The sequence below is a fragment of the Oculina patagonica genome, chromosome 10, assembly GCF_052425735.1.
Source record: "Oculina patagonica isolate OP01 chromosome 10, crgOcupat, whole genome shotgun sequence".
Taxonomy (NCBI): Eukaryota; Metazoa; Cnidaria; class Anthozoa; order Scleractinia; family Oculinidae; genus Oculina; species Oculina patagonica.
The window spans coordinates 8,170,254-8,195,675 of record NC_135767.1 but is presented as its reverse complement, the minus strand read 5'-3'; the positions used below and the strand labels follow the sequence as shown (position 1 = coordinate 8,195,675).

General features: G+C 38.1%; 1 protein-coding gene across 1 annotated transcript; it reads right to left on the bottom strand.

Annotated features, from left to right (window-relative positions):
* Positions 1-1,366: 1,366 nt before the first annotated feature.
* LOC144667205 (coadhesin-like) lies at positions 1,367-21,628 on the bottom strand. The gene is made up of 23 exons (XM_078528609.1): positions 21,472-21,628; positions 17,843-17,986; positions 17,364-17,503; positions 16,705-16,861; positions 15,920-16,102; positions 15,165-15,341; positions 14,476-14,646; positions 13,629-13,676; positions 12,795-12,815; positions 12,131-12,298; positions 11,366-11,923; positions 10,169-10,711; positions 8,831-9,391; positions 7,993-8,157; positions 7,303-7,476; positions 6,700-6,833; positions 6,098-6,242; positions 5,427-5,486; positions 4,977-5,067; positions 3,990-4,174; positions 3,261-3,549; positions 2,288-2,744; positions 1,367-1,703 (listed from the first exon to the last, which is right to left on the bottom strand). Exons 1-23 carry the CDS (start codon positions 21,551-21,553, stop codon positions 1,677-1,679), a joined length of 4,680 nt encoding a protein of 1,559 aa, XP_078384735.1. The 5' UTR covers positions 21,554-21,628; the 3' UTR covers positions 1,367-1,676.
* Between the last annotated feature and the right edge of the window lie 3,794 nt (positions 21,629-25,422).

Sequence of the window (25,422 nt, the reverse complement as noted above, 5' to 3'; positions counted from 1 at the left end):
TGTATATCCTTAGTTTTAATAAAATCAGTTTTGATAAAACCAGTTTTAATAAAATCCTTCGAAATGAAACGACTTTTTATGGTTTGGATCGGTTTTATATCAATTTGTTGCTCAAAAGTCGCCAAGGAAGGCAAGAGTTGCCCTAGGTTGCTGGTACTACAAAAAGTTGCTCAAAACGCTAAAAGTTGCTCAAAAGTTGCCGAGCACAATCTGTTTATGCCTACTGTGATGTACAACTGCGCAGAGGGTCTCCAAGGGGTAAAATGGGAATTGGGTTCACTGCGACTGGGATTTGCACACTGGGAATGGGAATCACAGACAGAAAAACAATAAAACTCGGACTGGGATTTTGAAAATTTGGGGAAACGATAGGCTGGGAAAAGGGATTGGGTCAAAATTTGGGCTGCGAAAATGGGATTTATACACCCCACTCCCCCCCCCCCCCTGGCCCTAGTCCAGTCCGTGAACTCTCCCTATCCCCGCCCTATCAAGGGCGCACAAAAGAGATAGTTCAGGGACTGGACTACCCCAGTCCCCAAAGAATTTGTTAAAACGATTAATAGACAGAACGATGAGATATGTAAACGTCAACGAAAAAAACTGGGCTTTATTTTATTTGAAAAAATATAGTGTTCGTAAAATTCTTTAAAACCCCCATTCATGAAACAAACTCCCCGCCCACCCACACTTGTCTAAGTACCTACTCCCCGAGCAATGCACACTAGCATAGTAATTTGAAGCTTTATTCCATTTGTTAAGAAGCGTTAGACACTCATTTATAATTTAATCGATATCTTCATATGTTATTCAAAAATAAAACAAGACCGCTGACTACACTTAAGTAATTTTACATGTTACCTGACGTTAAGCGTTACCAAGACAATGTTACTTGCAAACGTCAAGAGAAGATAACGTACAAATTCTCTTGCACAAGTCTAATGTATTATTGAAAATTATAAGACACTCAAGAAGCTAATACAGCATCAACTATCTACAAAATCAAAACAGTTCAAAACTGAATTTATAGCTTTATTTACTCTTTTTCGCTTGCTTCTATGAGCTCGCTTGTCATCCAATCTAGAACCCAGATTCTTCACGACCGTCGGATTCAAAGATGGCGGCTGTTGAGATTCACACGCGTGTTTTTGTTTTTTATTCTTTTTAAATAGCACCATTACTCTAATAATATGGACACTTTGTGACTTTTTATGTGAAGTAAACGATAACCTGAAGCAGACTAGAAAGTAGTCAACTGACTCTATTTACTACAGTTCATAACAAAAGCATTTGATACGAGATCAAGCAGCTTAACACCCAGTTCGACCTTAGGGTTTTCTAAATAATTGCTTCTCTTTACTTTGTTTAAAATAAAAATAAATGTCAAAAGACCCTTATTCATAAGTTCAGGTCCTTGATCTACAATATCTAACAGCCTCGCCGACCATACGGCTGGCTCGTCTAATTGTTTTGCAACGGGCAAAACGCAACAGCTCTTTAGCTGTGGTACCTAACAAAGTTAGGTGAAGAACACACAAACTACCACAACAAAAAAAACAAATAGCGAAACCGTTATTCAAACTAATAAGCTAAAAACACGGTTTTTGTTAAGTTAGACCGAATAGTCCTTTCCTCTGCCAAGATGTGTTGTTATTTCCCGTCGTTTTTAGTCCACAAGGTTAGTTTGTAACGCTGAGTATATTCCCCTGAAAAATAAAAAAAAGAAAAAATTAGTCAAGTGAAATTTCATTTACATTGTCTTAAGGTCCCGGACCAACTTATGAACATGTCGCAGCGACTTGCAGCAGCGACAAAACCACAACGCGCACACACACGAAAATGAAGCAGGGATATATAGCAGGGACCTGCCTCCTCAAGTGTGCTGATCTAATATAATTCTTGTATGTATACTTGTTGTTATTTTGATCGCGCAACATGTTCCTTCGTACCGTAGGCATCATAAGCAACTGTCAGTTTTTCTAACTAAATTATCGTATTATGTGGTCTGCAATTCTTTTTTTTCAGGTTTTCCTGTTCAACACATCAACATTTTCATGCAATACTTTCCGTGAAGCAAGCTGACCTCAAATTGGCCTAAAAAATACCTCACCTTTTTTTTTCTTGCTGAAATAGACTACCAGACTGTGTAGTTAAACCAAACCCATTGAATTAAAGTTCTGCTTGAAGGACTGATGAATAGATCGATAGAGGCTGAGATATTATACACGCAAATGCTCCCCAAACAAAACCCACCCAAGTACTGCTTTATACTTCAAAAAGTTTTACCAACCTCGTCATCAAAGTGTATTTCAGCGTACGGCGGTTCCTCTTGAACGTGAATCTCCCTAAATCCCTCCTCTGTTAACTGTCCGGGTCCTTCTTCCCCCACGGCACTCCACTGTTCCCTACGGTATACCCCATTATCCGTCGCGAAAGTAAGTTCCTGTCCGGCCATATCGTAGATATGGGTCTCCGGTGCCTCAATGCCCCCAATAGCTACGTCAGCAGTTCCCATGGGAAATCCCCCATCGACCTCATTCACACGGTCCCGGCTTGTTTGTTTCATCCTCATGTAGCCGTCACGTCCCAGCTCCCCTCGAACAGCATTATCAGCTGACCCAGGGCGTTGTTCAAACATGTCATAATCGATGGCTGCCATTTCGTCTGCGCTTTGGGAACGTTTTAGTTCCTGTGATCGTTTGCGATTTTTGGGCGGTTCAGATGGATCAATCAGCCATTCTTCAGATCTGAAGAAAGAGAATGTGTGTTGTGTTGTTTTTAATATTGAACAGTCTAATTTAAGCTGAGATTACACGAGCAATTTTTATATGGCAATTTTTATTTGTTCGTGTATACGTAAAAAAATGGTCAATTTTTATATGACAAATATAATTTTGTTGTTGACAAGCTGGCGTGTAAGCTTTTATGTGACAAATAAAAGTTGTCACATGCGAAAATTGCTCATGTAGATGACTTGTCACATAAAATGTGGCAAATATAATTGCATCAACATATGTGGTCCCCAATCTCCCAAACACCCACTAAGTACTCTGCGTGCGTATCTCTGTACGTATCTCTGCTGCCCAGGGCCATCACTGGCGCACTAAACTTTAGACTGCTGACAAATAATTGTTGTGTCATCTACACGATCAAATATATTTGTCACATAAAAAATTGTCACATGGCTGCAAGTGTAAAAATTTGTCATCCTTTTTATAGCAAAGCTTCTTATTTTTTTTTTGTCTAATAACTTATCAAAATACCTGATAAATCCTCCATTGGAGATGCCAGAACTTTTTCTCCGTTGATTCACATAGCGTGGATCTCCACCACCCCCAGCTGCTAATATCGATGCAGCGGTTTCGCTCTTGATTCGCTTTCGTCTCTCAGCAGACCTGTACCCTGTGTCATTGGAACTCATTGTGGTCATGCTGGCGCCACTTTGGACTGTGCCGACGTCTTCTGAGTACTGCGGTGTCTCTGAAAACACTTTTTCGGCAGTCACGTGCTTGCCTTTTGTTTCGTCAGTCTCGATGCCGAATTGGATGACTCCTGAAACAGTTGAATAAAAATAGAATTTACATTTTCGTACTGTATATGAGGCGGGTCGAGCCCTGGCCGGGTACACTTTGTTGTGTTCTTGGATAAGACTACTCTGATAGTGTCTCTCTCCATCCATGTAGTGGGGAAGTAGCCCAAAGATGGACTACCTTACCATCCCTTGAAAGGTAGAAATATTCCTTATCTCTTCATGAGACCGAAACCGGAGAGTTTCCGAACCCAGCCAGGGTTCGAACCGCTCGATCTGGACCCCGGCGTACCAACCATTAGGCCACCGCGCCTCCACTAAGAAATACCTTAGACTATTGAAGATTTCAAATTTTCTTTGTCAAAATTTTTTTAGAATATCCCTCATGGTAAATCGGCTTCAAACTATGAAACAACGAGCGTAGAACGAAAAATTCTTTTAAAATTTTGCTGCCCTCTTGTACCTGATGGTTTAGGGTTCTCATTGCCCATCTCTATGGCAACTTCCTGTATTTCGTCCTCAGCCGCTCTTGACACGATGTCTACTGGCGGTAACCTCCATCTCTTGTCCAAATCTTCAATAAGATACCCATCTGTGTCATCAATCCACGTATGTCTGTATGCAGTCAGACCTTTCCTCTTCTTTCCCCTAATTAACAAGAAATACAAAGGAAACTAAGCTTTTGAAAAGGTTTTCTAAGGTTTTCTAATAATTTTTCTAAATAATTCATCAAAATAAAATAAAGAAAATCATGACCGTAAAGGAAGTTTGGATACCTGGTCTTAATTAGCATAGCTTTTTACGATTTTTTTTATCCGTTTACTGCGTAGTTTTATTTAATTTCGATTGAGAAGATATATTAAACACTCGAGACAGTGTTTCCAAGTGCATCGGCTATCCAAACACCTCGAATTTCGTAAAAAAATATTACTCTACTCTGCTGCGCGTCGTATTTTTCAACTCTCCTCTCGGTGTTTGGATATTCCAATGAAGCACTGTCCCTTGTATTTGATATATAACTTAATGCACATCTAATTGCAATAACGTTGCCATAGAAAAAAGCAAAATGTAAAAAGGTAAATGGGAATTTATTGGGCATTACAAAAATATGAAATTCGCTCGAAGAAACGGCCTCAAAACGCCGCAAAATACACAGTGTGCATGTAATACTGTTTTCTTAAGTCATGCCGGGGGACATTCAATTTCAGTAGGGTCCCTTTTACTACAAGTTAAGTGTGAAAATAACACTTTAATTTAAAAAAAATATTGGTGGATTCTGCAAGTGTCGACTGTGCAAAATATTTCAACAAAAAACAATTGTAAAATCCAGCTAGTGATTTCTGTCGTAATTCTTTCAATTACGAGACAGCTTAAAACAGAAAATCTAAAATAACAAACAAGCCTTTTGGACTCGAGTTTTTCGCTAAAATCAAAGATAACTGTCTCTTACCTGCCGCAGCAAACATGCCAGCAACAATAATAACAACAAGCCATGAGAAGGAGGAACGATAAGATTCCAGCTAATATCCATAATGCAATCACTGCAAAAACAGCAAAAAATACACGTTGATATAAAGCGAGAAAACTGTATGATTCTTTGCTATATGTTCTTTTATTTCTTTTGGTCTGTGCGTGGTCCAGATGGCCTGGATCGTGCATTCTGGTAATTCTGATTGGCTAAGGAGGTGGTCAAGTTATTTTCCTCTGGCTAGGCCAGGCTGTTCCTTTGGGGGGCTACAGCCCCCTGACCCCCCTGCTACGCCACCCATGGATGCTGAAGCTAGCCAGCCTTACATAAAGATGCATAATATAAGTACGTCATTGCCCCCCGCACTTGGACAATAACTGGTGTTAAAATGATGTAAGTGGGAAACAAAACATGAAATTGTGATATACTTACATACTCCTATCTCTGCCTTTTCATCTCCGATAAATGGAGCCTCACTGGGTCCAACAAGGTCTGCAATAAATTGATTGAGAGGTTAAGCGCTTATATGTCATCGTTATTTTGTTATAATAAATATAAACATAATTATGAACTTCTGATAATAACAGAGTTTCTTTAAAAGTAACTCCGCATGTTATTCTGAATAAAAATCGAATGACTTTTAATTATTATTATTATTATTATTATTATTATTATTATTATTATTATTATTATTATTATTGAATTCGGTTCTAAGGTCATTCCTTAGTATTGCATTGCGCATCCCGTACTGCACACATTAAGAAAATGGCGGCTTTTTCTATACGGCTTGGCTCGCAAGAGAGATAAATCGTCTTTTCTCGTAAACGGCGAGTACCGGGACGTAACCTTTTTTTTATTTTTCTGAGTCTAGCAATCACCTTCTTTTTATAAAATGATAATGAACAAATTTCAATTGTAGATAAATAAACAATAAACGAAAATGTGAACTTAGCCAGTACTCGTGATGATATAATTGCTGATATTGTAAGGAATAACAGGGTATATATCTTCAAGGTCTTCCTGCTCCTGCTGAAATCTATTTCGGTGATATGACTTTAAATCGAAACGACTTGCATGTTAAATGCTACTACTGGAATACTCACTCGGGAGCGTACATCCAAAGACTGAAGCTTGCATGCATGGCTGCTCGTTGAATGAGACCGGATGGAATCGAATGAACTTAACTGGTGTTGTTATATTAACCTCGTTAAATACGACAGAGCTTGGATCTGTATTACCAGGAAAAACCTGAAATGACATTAAAATAACATATATAATTATGTTACATTAATAATTATTGTGCTGTACAAGACAGTTCTCATAACATTTTAATTAAAACGCCTGTGCATGAAAATCTAGTGCGTGATCATTCAAATGAAATTAAGGCTATTGTGGTAGTACCTTCATGTGGTACTGTTTATTATGCTGTACAAGGTGGTTCTAACTTTTAAGTCTATGGATGAAACGCTCATGAGTGACCATTTAAATGAAAGCTACTGAGCAGTACTTACATGTGGTACTGTTTATAATGCTGTACAAGGTGGTTCTAACTTTTAAGTCAGTGTTTGAAACCCCAGTGTCTGACCATTGAAATGAAAGCTATTGAGTAGAACTTTTACTTCTTAGATACATTAACGGTAATGCACATTGGTGTGAAATTCAGTCAGCCAATTAATTAATTAATTAATTAATTAATTAAATGCACCTTTAATTGCCCATCCTCCTGAAAGAAATTGAAGCTAAGGCCATCCGAACTGTGCGAAATAGAGTAACTTGTCACCCAGTGACCCGTAAGCTCCCGGCCTTTAGTGGCGAGACGGAAAATCTCGACGTTTTCTCCTGTAATGATTCAATAACAAAGCATTAGACTAACAAATGAGCTAAGTCTATTTTATTACGTTTTGCTATATTTTTGCTATGAAACTTGACGTTAGCGAAGAAATTACTTTTATGGATCTCACTGACAAAACTGTCCCTCAGTTCATTTAAAACAAATGTGTCTCCCGGGCGTTAAAATTTAAAGCTACAATCAAAAGGGATCAACTTTGAAAACCGTTCAGCCCAGCCGTGTTTCATAAACCCATATGACAATCTACTTTTATTTTCTCTAATTTTTGACCATCCGTATCTTCTTTTGTATTTGTTTGTTGTTGAAATGTTACATCATTGTTTTAATTGGTTGTTTTCAATTTTCACATAATTTGGTAGCCATTTTCTTATGTCTAAATTAAATTGGCTTAATTTTCGTGACACAGTTCCTTTATTCCTTTGCTATAGCTACATACAATCATTATTTCACTGCTTGTACCTAAATCAATCTGGACATATGTAGCATTGCCAACATCATCTGGTCTTACACACCAGGCCCTTTGGTTTGCACCGGGGTCAGAAGTGTTCAGTCTAGCCCACGCTGCAGCTTGAACAGGAGGGTCAGGCGAAGACCCATAGGCAATATCAGCGAATGGACCTCTCTCCTCGCAACCTGCAAAATATAATTGAAAACTGTGTGAAACACTACATGGGTAACACACATAGGAAATCGAAAAATTAAGGTGGCTCTAAACCTTCTGATAGATGTTTTCTGAACTTTGCGAAAAGTTGTATCATGACTTGCTGATCACAACTCAACAATAACAATTTAATGGGGGTCACCGAGCTTAACTTTTTAGTTATTAGCACTGAAAGCTAAAATTAAAGGAGTTTTTAATAAAAAAAAAAAGATTTCAACTTGTCGACCAATGATTGGGCATTTGTTTCATACCATGTCTGTAATAGCAACTGCAAAGAGTTGTAGTACTGACCCAACAAAGTATAAGGATTGGAAGATGCTGTAAACCGTTATCAGCCACCTTAACTATTACAGGCAAATATCTATGTAACCCTTACGAAAACCCTACGGGAGCCCTTCATTCGATTGAATTTACTTTTTTGACACCAGTTGCTTGGCAACTCCTGTCACATGTCTTTGCGTTTGCGTTTTGAAATTGATGTAACTTACCTTGGCAGAATTGCGTGTTGCATTCTCTAGTTTCCGCTGTAGCACCAATACATCCTAGTCTAGATTTAACACAAACGCGTGTGCGTCGCTGAGTTCCCGCCACGCCACCTGATTGACACGATTTTGTGCATGTGGACCAATCTGCCCATTGGGAAAATCCAGCAGCTACAGATTGAAAAAAATAATGTTAAATTTATCACCAAAAATAGATTTAAGACTTAATGTTAATAAAAAAAAAAAACCCAAAAAAAAAAAAAAAAAAAAAAAAAAAAAAAAAAAAAAAAAATTAAATTATATATTATTATCTTTATAAATTTATAAATAAAAATAATAACCAGGTTGCGAAGTTGTATTAATAAAATATCTATCTAAAGTTTTGCATTTTTTCATCCCCGAGAAAATCTGAAGTCTGAAGGATTCATAAAGCTTGGGATTAAGACAGAGCAGTCTTTTGTCGTCCTTAAAAAAAATAAGCAATAAAAAGTATGTATCTCTTTGCACACTTAATTATTTCTCCACAAAATAGAAATGTCTCAGACTTAACCAAAAAAACTTCCATACTGATAGCGTAGTTTCACCATGATCCGTGTAGTGTCTTGGACAAATTGTTTCTTGCGCGGGAAAATATCAAAACCAAGCAACCACCACTAAGTAAACATTTAACGAAATTTTGTAGAGCTTTGTCATCAGTATTAAATTCTTGGGGTTGAATGTGAGACCTCTCAAGAGCGGAAGAAGAATCGAAAAACATGTGGGAAATTGATCATGATTGCAGTTTTTACAATAACAAAGGAACAGGGAAAAATAAAACAAAGGAGAATCAGTCATATAAACTTACTTCTTATACTGATAAAAATTGCGTCTATGATTTCTCTTGCTAGTTCATCTGGTGATTTGTTGATTCCAACGGTAATAATGTGTCGTGGGTCCTTGGTAATTATTTCATTATCTGTTGGATTCACGGAATTTCCAACTCCAACACCAATGATAACGACATCTAAATTATCCAGGTCGGTCACGGCTGCATTCAGATCATTGCGGTTATTAACCGAGGCGTTGTCCATAATTACAACCAGGAAGCGCCTAGCGTCTGGTCGCACCGACTGTGACTCGTACACCCTCTTCGCGTGTTGCAAAGCTTGGACCAGATCTGGATTTCCAGGGCTTTTTGAAAGCCTCGCCACTCGACGAATTAAATCGTATTTATCTGGGATAACCGAGCCGAAGTCTATGTGGGTGGTTGCAACAGAACCAAAGACAATCACGCTGTAGTGAATTCGAAAGATGTCATACTGCGAGACAATGTTATTGATTGTAGTCTGCATCAACACGAATGTTGTTGCGTTTTGAAGAGACGTAGCGCTGATTGCAAAGGTCAGGTCGATCAATGGGATGTTAACTAGAGCAAATAAAAACAGCACATTGTTAAAAAAATGCTAAAATGTTTATAAAACTGTTACAGAAACAAATCCAAAGTAAAATCTGGCCAATCGCAAAGAACTGACTGAAATAACAATTGCAACAAAACTCTAAGCGAAAACATTCACTAGGCGCCAATTACCGAAATACTTGCACTTGACACCAAGTGCGGGAAAACCTGCACCCGATGCAAAGGGCGCGAAAACTTGCACCCGGCGCCAAGCGTGTAAACAATTGCACTTGATGCCAATGGCGGGAAAACCTGCCCCAGGTTGTAAGCGCGGGAAAACTTGCAATCGGATGCCAAGCGCGGGAAAACCTGCACCCGGTGCCAAGCGCTGGAAATCGTTAGCCCTGTGGCAGGTCATGTTTAATTGTTTGTTTTTTAATTACTCCTGATTAGTTTAAAGCAAAAACGGCATTTCTGTTCTTGTTGGTTAAAGAACGTTGCCACAGCTTTTGGAAACAATTACGGCAAGTGTACAGCACATCCAAAACATCATTTCTTTGAACAGTCAATTGGAAATCGTTCTATTTACGACATTATTGGAAAACCATTGACTAGCATTATATCACCGAGTAATATTGCACCATTATTGTAAAACGTCAAAACATTGTTGAGTAAGACTGAAAAATCATCGGCCAATATTTGAACTTCATTGGCTCACATTGGAACATCATTTTAAAATTGATATTGAAGCATCATCAAAATTCAATGGTTGTCTGTATTTGTGCAGCCATAAATACAAGAACTTACTTTCTAGTGCAAACTTTATAATGGTCTCCGCGATAACAACTGATCTATCTGTGGTAAAGGTAGGTACACCAAGGAAATCAATCTGGGTGATCGTCACTGCGTTCACTCCATTTCCATTGTTATTAACAGAAAAGACAAGCATCCCTTGCCTTCTTAACGCGTCGCCTGCGATAATGAGTTCAGTGTCGTTATCGCTTTTTGCGGTATCCGTTAAAGCAATGAAAACCTTCTTAGCTGTGGCGCTCCCGACCGATCGGAACAGCCGTTCAGCTTCAATCAACGATCCTTGGAGATCTACAGGGAGGGGGTCTGTATTGTTCGCCGCAACTATAAGGTCATCCAAACTTAGTTGATCATTCACGCCAAAGTTAAGGTCTATAGGTCTTTTGCCCTCATCATAGATAATGACGTTATATCTGACTTGGCTTGATGCATAGCGATGATTGATGGTGGCCCTTGTTTCTTGCATCACAGTGAAGATGGCATTTGAATCGATTTCGCTGACTCTGATGGCAAAACCAACTTCGATCTCTGGGATATTACCTGAAAGCGTAAGTGAAGAAAAAATTAGAATAATTTTACATTTTTGCTCGGAATGCAATTTTCATAACTGAACAGCTTTTTTGTTTTTCGAAAATGGGGACATCAGTTATTGCCTTTTTCTCGAGGACCAACAAAAAATCCCTCACAACTTATTCCCTTCCTGATTAATTTCTGGCTTTGGGTACATCTTTAAATTGACGATGATAAGAGAAATCTGCAAATCATTTTTCAGATACAAGGTTTTTTCCGACCTCCATAGGTTTCTTATAGTAAAAGCCAGGAAACCTTAGGACAATTTTGGATGCTGACCAATGTTGCGTTAAAGTCACGTTGTAGACTATGCATGTAATAAAAAATCACACCCTCAAGTAAAAGAGAAAATAGAAAATTTATGAACAAGCCAGAAAGAACCAAACCGACTCAGAATTTTTAAACTCTCAAAAAAAAAACAGCTTTCACGGTTCGTGATAAACGTGAAAAATGCTAATTATCATCTTTTTTTAACGTAGAACGAACGGTTTTTGTTCACAAATGTCACATGCAATAGGCTACTGCATGCCTGCGAGACACACATTATGTTGCTTGCGACAGTTACAAGTAGAAACTGTACCACCATATTTATCAGCAGTGAATTATAACTCATTTTTTCCTTACGGTTGAGAATCCTGTCAATTATGTTTCCAGCAACGACTGACGGGTTTTCATTCAAACTTGCGGAAATGACATCATTGGGATTAGGCGAGATGACGCTAAGCTCGTTTCTATCCACGCCGCCTCCAACTCCCACAGATAGCACCAAAACTCCGATATCTTCCACTGGTTTCACCGCCGCAGACAGAGAATTATCAGCAGCACCAGAATTTGCATCTGGCATAACTACCAAAACCTTCTTGGCATTAGGACGAACTTCTGTCTCGTTAAAAACGCGGAAAGCTTCTTGCAATGCATCTGTCAGGACCGGTCCTCCGCTCAAGGGGGGCTGTGCGTCGATGGCCGCCTTCAGGTCGCTTGCGCTGATGGGGAAGCTGGTGTTGAAATTGACAACCCTGACGACGGAGGCTCCGTACACGATGAGACTGTAGTGGATTTTGTCAACGCCATATGTGTCAATTAATTGTTTTATGGTGTTTTGCATTAAGGCGTATGATTGGTTTGAACTGGCTGATGTGGCGCTGATGGCAAACGCGAGGTCGATCTCTGGCATGTTAGGATCTGAAAGAAAAAGTTAAAAAAAAGAAAATTAATACTGATGCAAGTTGTAACACTCGAGGACATTGCGTGATCTGTTACATAAGGGAGGGTCACAACTACTGTAGATAATGATAGTAGTGATGCCATCGTGACATCAATTGTGTATGTTTTTAATAAACAACATTAAAACAGATGAATGTGAATCAAACCAACATTAAAGTAACTTGCCTACACATGGTCCTTCGTTGCAATCTAGTGTTTCCAAGGCAAGTCCCGGACAGTCAGCTCCGCTACCCGAGGGGGGTGGTTTGGTGCAAGTTCGTGTTCGGTTTCGTTGTCCTGGTCCACATGGTTGATTACACGGGGTATAGGTCCAGTTAGACCATCCACCATCGACTGCATCAAGGAAAGAAAAATAACATATAAATTTAATTTTAAAAACCAAGACGTAGAGGCACATGCAAAGATTGGGTTCTTTGGTACACTCCCAGTTACTTTGCCTTTTTAGTTTAGACTGTTTAAACCTAACGTAACCTAATTGATTTTGTTGTTGTTTTTCTTCCTAAAAAATAAATTGTCCACGTGTCACGAAAACGTGGAGTTCATTCTTGGCTTGGAATTTTCACCAATTTAAAAAGTGGAGTATGAGTTCGAAGTCAGGTAAACTTTATTAAAGAAAAACATTCAGTACGTTTATCAAGTATGGAAACGTTTTGCTGTACACTGTGTAACACGTGACGAGTGTTTAAATTGAATTAGTTATGGAGATAGCTAAACTGTAAAGACTTTTGTCTCCTTTTTCTTTATGCTTATCTGACAGTGAAGTGAAAACGAGGCATATATACGTGTAATGTTTCGAAATGTTCGTTATAAGAATCATTGACAATATTACCTGGTGGAACCGGTGTTGTTACTGAAAGAGAAAAGAAAAATTATATTTAGCTTCATTGTTAACGCCAAAAAATTATCCATTTTCCTCAGCGCGCTTAGAAACGCAATTGCAATTATCCTAACCTTCAGTAAAGGGACCTTAAGGGATAAAAATGGGAACTGGGATTTGGGAAACTTTTCACTTGGAAATTGGGTTTTGGGTCACTGGGACAGAGAATCACAAGCAAATAAATAATAGGACAGGGAATGAGATTTGGAAAATCGGAAAAACAATAGGCTGGGAAATGGGATTTGGGCAAAATTGGGGCTTGAAAATTGGAATTTATCTTCCCTCCCCCTTTCAGGATCCTCTCAGTAACTGGTCGATTGACAAGAAATAAAGTGATCATGTCTATCTCAGAGAACAGAGCGGAGGATTGCCTGATACAGTCTTTCGTCATAGGATCCTCTTAACTTAAATAGCCTAAGTGTGACCCTTTCTTATAGATCCTTACTGAAAAAAAAATGTCTAACTACAGCGACATAATAGCAACATACACCCTTAAAGGAGTTATGTCATGGACACGGCAACTTGTAAAAATTGACAAGTTTTTTCAAGTTTATGGTTTCTAATTCGTCTTAATCTTCGTCAGTTGAAACTATCCTCGGTTTTTTTCGGTTTCTTATTACTCTGTTGGTGATTTCGACGTTAGAACATTATTAATTGATGTTTCCTTCAATTTAAAAGTAATCAGAAAATTACTTAAAATACCGCGACATAGCTCCTTTCATGCGTATATGTTGCTATTACAGACAGGTGCGTGTTGTATTCACTGTTGTTAGAATGTATCGTTACCTGGTGTTGGTGGCGGTGTCGTTGTAGGTGGAGCCGTTGTTGTGACAACTGAAAAGAAAAATGATCACATGATTAAATGCAAACACTTTTTGCTTATGGTAAACTATTGGGACTGCTTGGAGTCGCAGTATCATTCACACAGTTAGGATCCACATACAGATCCACTGAAATGCGTTTTCTTCTTCTATTGCTGCTTGGCAGTGATCCTTATTAGATATAAGGTAATTGTTCGAATAGCCAACCTCAGTTTTTTTAGATCATTTAAATTTTAAATTACAGTCAAACCCCGCTTCACAGATACCCGCCTAATACAAGAACGTGAATACACACAGTCTTCACTCCCTGCGTTTCTATTCTTTATGAAACATGTCGACAATCAAGTAGCTAGCCTTTTTTAAAAGTAAACGTTTTTTTGTTCTTTAACGATTCATAGCCTTACAAGTGTGCCGAGCGTTGTTTCTGCTTGTTTCTTTTTCTAAAAGGAACGTGCTTTTCAAGGTGTCAGATATTATTGAGGGACTCTCAGGGGTATTTGGAATAAAAAAAAACGTGGTTATTTATTTCGAGGGGACAAGCGATATCCTTGGGTAATTTTGAAGGAACAAGGGAACTTCTCATAAAAATGGGGGTTGCTGCAAAAATATTTTTAGGGAACGATTGCATTTATTAATGGGGAACAAAAGGGAGAACGCAAAATGTTAACTGAAGGCTGGAACCAAAATCTGGAACAACCTACTCAGTGAGACAACGAGAAATGTTAAGCTGCTTTCTGTGGGTAAACAAGTATCCCATAGTTTTTGAATTATAATACGCTGTCTATCTTTTCAGATTTTTAAAGCCTCCTTACCTGGACAAGCCGGTTCCATACAATTTTGTCTCTCGGATGGTTGACCAACACAATCTAACCCGCCGTGGGCTGGGGCAGGTTCGGTACACGTCCGATCTCGCGTCTGTGTTCCACTGCCACATGTTACACTGCAGGCAGACCAAGCTGACCACATTGACCAATTCCCGTCAACTGCAGAGGAACATAGAGAATTGAAATTGTGTTAATGTGAGTGATTTTTTATGATTATGTATTATGTAGCTGCTGCTAAGAAAACGTAAGCTAGAAAACTTATATCGATGATGGTCATCTGAGATACCAACCAGAAAAAAATACACTGGGTTACTGCTGTAAAGACGAACGAAAAACGACAAAAGACGAACGATGAACGATGAACGACGGACTTCGACGATAAACGACAAACGACGGACGAAGGACTATAAATGACGAACGACGAATGACGGACGATGGGCGACGGATGACGGACGACGGACGACAAACGTCGGAAGACGGGCGACGGACGAAAAACAACGAACGATAAACGACGAACGACGAACGCCGAGCGCCGAGCGTCGGACGACGAACGGCAACTACGAACGTGAGAAAATTAAAGTGGTATCATCATTTAAGTAGGAACTCAAGTGTTGAGTTAAAAGTTGAAATATCGGGTGTTAAATCTTTAGGGTTTTTTTCAGATGTTTGTTGCTTACCTGGACAATGTTGAACAAAACATTCTTGTGACTCAATTGCTGGCCCCACGCAAGCTCCCCCGCCATTTTGCTGGTGTGGTTTGTCACACTGCCGTGATCGGGTTGCAGTCCCATTTCCGCATGTTTTACTACAGGCAGACCAAGCACCCCAGTTACCCCAACTTCCATCTATTGGGACTGTAAAAAAGCAGAGAATATGATTAAAAAATTAGCAATTCAAAGAAAAATACCCTGTTCTCTATGTAATTAACCTCAACCATCACCTATGTTCTATTTTGTTTAAGACTGATCCATGGACCGGGAAGGGGAAACTACTAGTTACATTATTTTAAATACATTTTCGTGAACTACCAAAAAAATACGTTATAGCTGAATACACTTACTGTGGTAGAATATAACAAATTAAAGGAGGTTATAGTTCAGTTGACCAAAATTAAAAAGGAATGGTTTTAACAGGACCCCTTTGATTATATATAACAGTACTCATATAATGAAGAGCCATCCTGTTTAACTATTCGTTATTATTAGGCCGATAATGAAGATCGAACTTGACAATTGGTATAAACTAAGCTACAAGATGCGCTAGTTGTGAGAGGGAACACCATCTTGGTCCGCTTAACTACGGCGAGAAGAACTGGTTCTCAAAGAATGGCGTTCTAATGTTGTACAGGACTGGCCGTGTGAAAATATCAGTTTCGCATATATGAGAAAACAAAGAAACGATTTTTCAATTAACACTGAACAGCAATTCATACCAATGCAGTCTATGGGACAAAGCTGATTCATGCCCGAAGCTCCTCTACAATTCTGGCCACCAAATGCAGGCGCAGGGTCTGTACAACTTCTGCTGCGACTCCTAACAGCATTTAGACACTTATCAGCAGGGCATGCACTCCACGCCGACCAGTCTGTCCACCCACCGTCAATTGGAGCAGGAACTAAAAGTGCAAAAAAGACACAGATGTCAACTTCAATACTCTCTTTAGCATATGGGGGCAAATGCTACCCTTTCTTATACCTGCAGTAAAACATAGCGCGTCACTTTTCTAAACTTTTTACTTCAGTAATCTTTGGGGAAGCGGGGAAAGGATGCAAAAAGCGTTATGCGGGGAGGCCCCGCGTCGAGGCCCAAACCCTTACCTTTTTATACACAATTTTTGAAAGGAAATGAAACCCTTTTGTGACCTCTCATTAGAATGGTACCCTTTTTCAAACCTACAAAGACCCTTCATACCTAAAGAACATTTCCTCCTACCCTTTTCTATACTTCAACTCGTAAAATCCATACTCTTTTATATACTTCTTAAATAAAAGAAGGAACCCCTTTCGGGCAGGCCTCCCTGTAAAGTCCACTAGTTTTGCCACTTTCACGGGTCTTGCCAATTTTAAAGTTATGCTTAGCTTAATGTATATGTTAGAGTAACACGTACCGGTTGCATATGCTGTTATAAATTCATGTTTTCGCGATACATTTCAAAATGTTTTCTAGCTACCAGTATGTGATTGGTAAAGGGACATGAATTTTCTAAGTTCTTATTACCGTTTCGGCAGCTCAGTATGTCAATTCGCATGCACATGTAATTTTCCAAAATAGACAACGGTTCTTTTGGATTAAATCTCACATATTGAGCCTGCACTGGGGTGGTTAGGTTCTGGATAACCGGCTTGTTGCCATCAAACAAAGGACCATAAAATACCTGTAAAACAGTTCTCAGTTAGTTATAAGATAATCATCAAGTTAAAACAACAAAAATCATAAAATGACAGTGTCGAACCTAGAAATGTGTTTTTAGTTAACTATTTTCTTTTTAGTTTTAGCTGCGAAGATTTGTAAACACTTGAGACAGGTAATTAGGTAATTGTTTAATCACATTAAATAGTTAATATTATTACCTATTGATACTAATTAACAATAATACTACGAGCCAGAGTTTTCTATGAGCAAATTGCAGCCGAATTGACTATCGTTCATAGACAACGAGGGTGAGTAGTCTTATTGCCTTTGGAGACTATCTAAAGGATTGCAGTCCTAAACCTACATTTTAATGTACTTTTAATCCAAAAGTCACTAAAAACTTTCTCTTTTAAGAGCAATGCGCGCATGATTGTATTCCATTCGCAGAATTCTAAAAGAATTCTAAAAGAACACGCTAAGGGACTGTTAATTAGCAAAAACTAATCGGTAAATTGATAGCTTACCCTCGCTCCATCACCTACATCCTTAGGAATTGTAGTATAAATATCATCATCAGGGCTGGTGAGTAAGACATACTGAGAAACGGATCTGTTAGAGTTGGCTTTTCCTTGCACAATGACTTGATCGAACTGAAGGTTAAAGCCTTTACAAACAAAATAAAAACGAAAGAATTGAGGTGTAAGAAACGGTTAGTTTTCCAGGTGCGATTGTGATGCTTCTGGTATCATCCTCATAAAACTCAAGAATAAAACTTAGAAACAACTTAGCAAAAGTCGATTGAGACATTGTTTCATCGCTTTTCAAAATACCTTAAATTTCGTCAAAAATACTCCGCTGCGCGTTGTATTTTCAACTCTCTTCTCGATGTTTGACAACGAGCAGAACCACAGTCTCTCGGGTTTGATGTACAACTTGGAGAATTAAAATATCATTACTACGATTATTTTTTGAACGAAAATAATTTTAGGAATTTGTACCCTACCTAAATTGACTTGGAGGTACTGGTTTCGAGTTGGAGTTCCAGCACACCACACATCATTCTCGCCAACTATCGGTCTCCCTGGACCCTGGACGCTTGACGAAGCGGTGAACCTTACGTTGGCGTTTTTAACCAGCGATGTACAACCTGATTCCGAAAAAGAACAAAACAGAATTATGTTAATATAAAGCTGCATCTAACCATCCGAAGAAGTATTGGCTAAATAAACATGATTCATATTTTGTCAAATTAATCTGCGCTAAAGTTTTTGATTTGCTTAAGTTATCAATTTCTGCGCCCTGTGAAAGTTGCGCTCCGTTTGAATCGCGACCGCGTTAAGGGGATCTGGGGAGAGTGTGTGTTGTGACGTCAAATCTAGAACAACGTTCAAGCCACGCAATGTTGGTTCCCTTTAGGTGCCTTTCTATCGAAGTTTTTCTGCAGCAAAATTCGTACGAATGGGGCTCCGTTTATAGTCTTTAGATTTCTATTGAAATTAGACAATGCTTTTCCCTTTGGGTTACATTTTAGCCCAAATTTCTTTTGATCTTTCCTATGATAACATCATAGTACACCAATATTATAATCCCCGTTCTCCGCTGATTACAATCGATTTTCTCATAAACTGTTGTCTGCTTGCTTACACCGTATTGATATTGATTATTCTTGTAATAAGGTAATAAGCCTTTCAGCTATTGTAACATTCAATCCACGGGCGCGATATTAAACGTTGATTCAGCAAAACTCACTACACTTTATAACTAAGCTCATATATTTTGCGTCTTCCTGTAGATAAGATTTCACACAAAAAACAGCATAGCAAATTTTTTCTCGGAAATTGTTGTAACTAAAAGCTACAACGTTAAGCTTTTCAGGCTTTTGACAGAAACCAAGCAATTTAGGCAGTTGCATTTCTGCTGTCATTTTACGTATATTTTGACAATTCTTTAAAGTAATTTCACGTTAGTTGGCAGAGCCACCTTGAATTTATGAAAAGATCGATGTTTGATGTGACTGAAAAAATTTTTTCTTTTTGGCAAATACATGAACACTTTTGAGATAGGTAGCTCCCTGGGACTGTTGCAAAGCCTAAAACGTCAAATTTTTGTATCGATTATTGTTTCATTTTTAATATGAACGTAGTTTTACTTTCAGTTTGTCTTTTCTTCTAGCCAAACAGTCGTCACAGCTATGAGGCGAGTATTGAAACTGAATTAAACCTCCTGTGGTCAGAACTAAATGACAACGTATTTTCACAGCCAAGCTTTAAGAAGTCTTTGTGGCCTTTGTTATTTCTAAACCAGTAACTTAATCTCTGACAAAACGGTTCCTAAGGATGACTTTTGTTAACGAGAGGTTCAGAATAGAATCTACAGCTCAGTAGAGAACATTTTAGCATTTGAACAAGAAATACTCTCTCAAAAACTCAGGAAACGTGGTGGAGAAATAACAATAGCAAGTCCATCAACAAATTGCGAAGGGAAGTAACTACTCAATTTTCATTCAAAAGGATATATTAATTATAAGTACATTTTTTCTTTTATCACTTTCGAAAATTTGAATATGGCAGGTAGTTGTTTTTAAGAACAAAAAAAATCAAGCCAATATAGGTTCTTGTTGAAAAACAAGTCGTGCGTTGCAACACAACACGGTGACAAGCAGATGCTGACGTGCAAATATGCATATTTATTACCCTTGTAGTTTAAGAGCTTTAATGTGCGTGCGCTGAAACCTACTATCAGCTTAGATATCGTCTGCGTCACCCTTTCGTTGAATGTTTCACTCACAATGAGGTCAAAAAAGATCAACGCCTCATGAAAGAGCAAATATTTCTAGAAATTTCGGGTGAGCAAAATCCGAAATGACTAAATGTAACTGAATAATCTTGAAAAGATTTTCTGAGAACTTATATTGGCATTTGTTTCTCTTGTTGTAGATTCATTTTTGTCCTTATTTTACTAATTATAAACAATTTGCTTTGCTTCTTTAAAACATCGGCTATACTCTTTTGAAAAGACATGTTTACAAGAATTAGCTACCAGCACTTAAAATTTAATTTTTTCACAGTTCACCGAGTTAAAATGAAAGGTCAACATAGCTCTTCAGACGATTTATGACCGTAATTGTGTTATTGAAGGTAAATAAAAATGATTTTAAGTCTCGAAATTCTCTTCAGCATTTTAGCTCGGGCTGTAATGGTACTTTCCCTTCGTGTAAAGATAATCAATTTTCGGCGTTTTGGAGTAGCAAGTATTACCAAGAAGAATGTAGTTACATTTTCAACTTCAGCGTCAAATCAGTGTCCTTAAGGTGTGTCACGTGATTCTTTGTTCCCAGAGGACACCAAAATTAAACTACGCGTTGTTCTTTATGGTTAACAAGTCGGAAAATCGTCAAAACAGCGTCTAATGCGGTTTTTAAATATTACGTGCTAATTAAACTGAACAGAAAGTTCCGAGCCGCGAAATATCTGTCTTAATTGTGGTGGTGTGCAAAAAATTGCTAAAATTGCCATTGTGGTATTGAAATATTGCTAAATATGTCGTTGATGGGGGAGTAATATTGTGTTATCATCCGTACACATTTCGTTGCTGCGCGCTTTAAGCAAAAGACCAATATTCTGGCGACCAACACGAAGCAAAACAATGCTAGCCAAAGGAAAAGGAAACATTTTTAAACCTCATTCTGAGTTGAGCATAACTTTGTTCTTTGAACTTTCTATACAAAGATATATTTGTTTCCAAAACCTTTCGCTTGTTTGTCTTAAATCGAGATACGTGTTTTCAACAAGAATTAGGGAAGCAATTGATATAATATCAAGTCAGCGAAGCGAAGAGACGTTTAATAAATTAAATTTCCTTCTCACGAAATTCCCTTTCAAATGGTTATGTGGGATGATTAGAAAACAAATGGTTTAAATTGCTTTAGCAAATACAATTACTCCCTCACAGATTAACGTAATTTCATTTTTTGTGTCTAAGCGCAATGAAATTCGTTCAAAATTGGAATTTTTGGTGATATTTTATCAGTGTCTCATGGCAAGTTCGGTTTACCAGCGTTCCAGTAATGTCGTTCTGAAAGCTAAAAGTTTTCTATCTACCTCACATTTTACTTAGAATATAAGTGGATTAAAGATGATACTTTCCTTTGTGAATTGTTTCTAATAATACACAGACAAAAGGAACGATTATGATTACATGAACAAATACATAAGATTGTACAATTTGCTTCAAGACCGCACGCTATTTAAATAAAGAATATTTGTCAGCTTCTTTTTTGTTAAAAAAGTTAAAACGTATTTGACACTTAGTTCTTTGTTGTAGTAAACAAGTTAGAAATTCAAGTTAGCTTACTATAAAAGGCCCAAGCAGATAAACTGTTTCGATATGCATAATGGCTTACTTTGGAGACTAGCGCAGTCTTCCTTGGGCGTCAATAAACGCCCAAAACTGGAAACAGAATAACTTCGACAGGTTTGCTTATCTCGTTTTTGAAAACCGTGCTCTTGCTGTAACAATAAAACGTTTATGACAGGACAATATCTTGTCGTTGGATCAACTCTCCCTTGAAAGATGAAAGTTTGAAAATTCTCGAAAAATAAAGGGAAGAAAAACAGATATAAACAGACTTACCTTGCGAAATAGTGATCCTTATATTTGATGATAGAATTGTAAGTATTAAAACTAACAGCCAACCCCTGTTTGGGAAAGGCATCTTGATTTCTTGAACTTTGTCTTCTTTGTTAACACGAGGAAAAATTTGTGCTTCTGTAGCGCTCAGCGCTCTTGTAGTTTTGTCGATGTTGGCCAAACGCTTGGCCTCTTAGGTCTTTTGCGCGGTTGCGCAGTTGTTACGCAACTGCACTCCACGCCCTAGAGAGCCATGACGTCACAATATTCTATATCGGAGCAACGGAAGAAAACCTTGTCTCACATTTATGGCGCTGGTTGCTGTTTGCAGTACTTAATTGCAATATTTAATGGTTCAAACAGGTACATTATACGTGAAAGAGTAATTTGTCTTTGTACACAACTTTATAGCAGCTAATTTCTGCGTCGACTTTGCAAGTGTCCTTAAAACGCCATTGAAAACCGCAGCTCAATTTGAACTTCCGTTGTATAAACCTCTTCCGTTACAAGCCGAATTGGGTTTGCACCTTGGAGGTATTTGTTAAGTTCGTGCCCGGAATAAATTTGTCTGCAAAGCGAGCGAATTCCAACTTGTACCTTGAAAATCATTGTTTACGAGATTATTCTGTGGAGAATTTGTTTGTTTCTTGAGTAGGCTACTCTGAATTGTATGACGAAAGTTGCGCCATTGAAAATCATTTTTGCATGCGGTGAATATATTTTGTTTTAAGCAATAAGTACTTCTGTTTGTGTCTTTGGAAAAAACTTGGTTTTTCCTGACATATATAGATCACTGCAGCTGAAATATAATTGGCCAAAAGATTCGAAAGCTAAACTTGTTACATTAAAACAATGCCTTAATCATTAATAATTGTTGCTTTCTAAGAGACAATAGGAAGAATAGGAACAAAAGACATCCAATATCATCAGATTCTAAAATTTGGAATCTAGATAGTTAAAATGCCATTTTTGTCGGCAACCCTCAACAAAATTCGTTTCAATGTGTCTTTATTTAGATCATTACAGCGTTATCAGTAAAATTCTTTGCGTGAACTTGTGCAAAAATGAACCAATATCATTCAAACGTCAAACAGAAAAGTTCTCGTGGGAATCAGATAACGCACGTTTTACTATATATCTTTCTAACTTCCTTTTTTCAGAACGATTGTCGGGCGCTCCTTTGCATTTTTATAGTTTTGTCACGATGTCATGGCTTAAAACGTTGTTGTTCAACATTTGTTGCCGAGTGTTTCGCTTGTGCTTCGTCACGCAGTTACGCTTTTGAATGTAAAGAGATCCGTGGGAATTTACTTGCCCGGCCAACTTCAATCAAGAAACGTGCCTGTCAGCTTGAGGGTGAAATTTCACGGACAATTGAGTTTGAGCACTCTCGGTGGCCTAATAACACGGAAACATTAAAAAGAAAATTGTAGACAAAGCCAACATATTTCTGTAATTAAACCGAAAGCAAACACCAGATTGGACTTATTTTTTCAGCGGTAAAACAAATCACTATATCAGAAAAACAATGCCACACGCTAACTTGAACCTGTACAAGTTAGATTTGTAGTGGAACAGTACATCATTTAGCCTGTGCGCCATAAAGGCTGGTTCTCATATGATCGCATCGATCGTTTGCAAATTCTGAGACCATCGTAGGCGATCGAAGCTATTGGAAGAAGTGATCGGGGGTTCTCATATGATCGTCCCGATCGCCTGGTATGAGCCAAGACCTACGAAAAACAATCATTTTAGTCCTAGATCCAACACAATAGCAGCCTTTAATGAAAGAGCAAAACTCATGGCCTCCTATCTTCTCAGTTATTGCAGTTTTACAGCAACGAATGGAAAAAGAAGATTAAAGGATAGAACACGGGCGATCTAAGTGATCAATTCGCCGAAGAAGTTAGCGATCGTCTATGTAATGTTTTCATTTATGTTCTCATATAGTCGCCCCGATCGCAAAAACATTTTTGAATTGACAGAGGCGATAAAAACGATCGGGGCGATTATATGAGAACCAGCCTTAAAATAATGCTTTAGCCACTACAAACAGCGCGCATCAGATCTATTTGGTGCAAGATGTTGTGGGTGACTTGCTTTACTCCTCAAAATGCAAGTTCTTCGAATCAAGACGAATAAAATTCTTGGCTTTGCATGAAATACAAGCAGCGAAATAACCCAGTTTGTGCTTCGCAAGGAAATCTGTAGCTGTTATATGACCCTGTTACTACAGGCCGAGGCTGAAAGAACATGGCTATATCCAACAAACTAGCCAGTAAATATGACTTTTTTTTAAAGTGCATTTTACGAAGATCTATTGCCAATGGATTGAAACACACAGATCAGTCGTTCGTGTCCTTCAAAGGAGCCATTTTTTATAGATGATGTTTACATTTTGCAGCTTTCAAGTTATACTGTTTTTTATTCTTAAATAAGCTTAAATAATTCTTTATCTTTAGTTTGAACTTACTCCAATAAGAATGGAGACTTCAACAATAAATAAACAAATGAATAGAAATCAGAAAGGTTCACTGTTGATGCACTTCAAAAGATTTTTTTTTTTTTACAAATAAGTCAATGACTTTCATAATGTTTACGAGGCCTATAATGTAGGGCAAGGATAGTTTTTTTTTTTAGGGCAAGGATAGTTTGTCAAAGATATCATAAATTAGCTTCAGAAAAAATGTTTTGGGCCCAGCCAGTTGAGGATTAAGAGAGTAAACAGAGCTATAAGATCAGCTAAGTTCTTCTGAAGGAAACTTGTATATAACCACGTAAACAAAATGAAGTTAAGTTCACTAAATATCCCAGGAACGATAACGTATGAAGATTGCATGATATTCGCTTTCGTTTGTACAAAAAAACTTTCCATGACTTTTTTTGCTCTTTACTAATGTAATATCTTTCTTTCACTTGATCTGTTGCTCGTGGCTAGCAGGGATAAAATTGTTAACAGTTTTTAAAACGAGAACTGATCTCTTGGTTAGAGCGAATCCTTGCTACGACAATATTTCTTATCTCTCTCCCCTCGGAGTTAATCTGCACGCATTGCGTGCCTCTGTGTTGTTTCCGACTGTTTCTGCCGGTGTTTTTAATCAAAAAACAGTCGGAACGTTTGTAACAACCTCCAGACTTCCAACGACGGAAAAAGGAACGGCCGGCCGGCCGGTCCTGCAGATATTATCTGTGGATAATTCTCAAAATAATGATGATCATGCATATTCGTGCCGTCTAATGAATGTGATTAAATAACTCCACGTCTAAAGTCGTCAACATAATAGAACGCGAAAAGCCAAGCAGAGGTGCTTAACTTATGTTAACAACCTGGGAATGGACCTCCGTCGTAGATGAGCGATACCTTTCACGCTTTTAACGAGACAAAAGAAAAATGGCTGAGTCATAAAAATCTTTATAACGAAGCGAGAAAACGACAGCGACAAACCAACTAGGAGTGTGGACCTGTGTTAGGAAAGATCTTGAAATGATAACTAGAAAAAGGTAAACTGGTCAAGAATTAACAGAGAAGATATAAACAGAATTAGGTTGAAAAAGTGGTTGAACATATTACGGTTTGAAAAACAAGTCTTCTATCGGGAGGCTAGAAGTTTTTCTTAGGAAACAAAAATGCCAAGTAATTTTGAACTTATAAGTAAAACTGACATTAATATAGGCTCCTGAAGGTTTTAGTTTTCGGGAAATTTTTATCTTTTTTTCTGTCTCAATCTCGTGTCTCTTCGGTAAAGATCAGTCTGTAGTTTTGAGGTTGTCGTGTGAGTGTTATTAGCAGGCACAGAGAGTTGTTTCGCCCTCAGTTTGGCGAGCAAGATCCTCGGAAACGAGTGGGCCCAGTGTCCCGTGACCACCATAAAACTCGTGTCTTCATGATTAAGAGGAAAGAAAGTTCTGCCTACTAGACTGGTTGCTGATAACGAAATGCAATCTAAATTATTA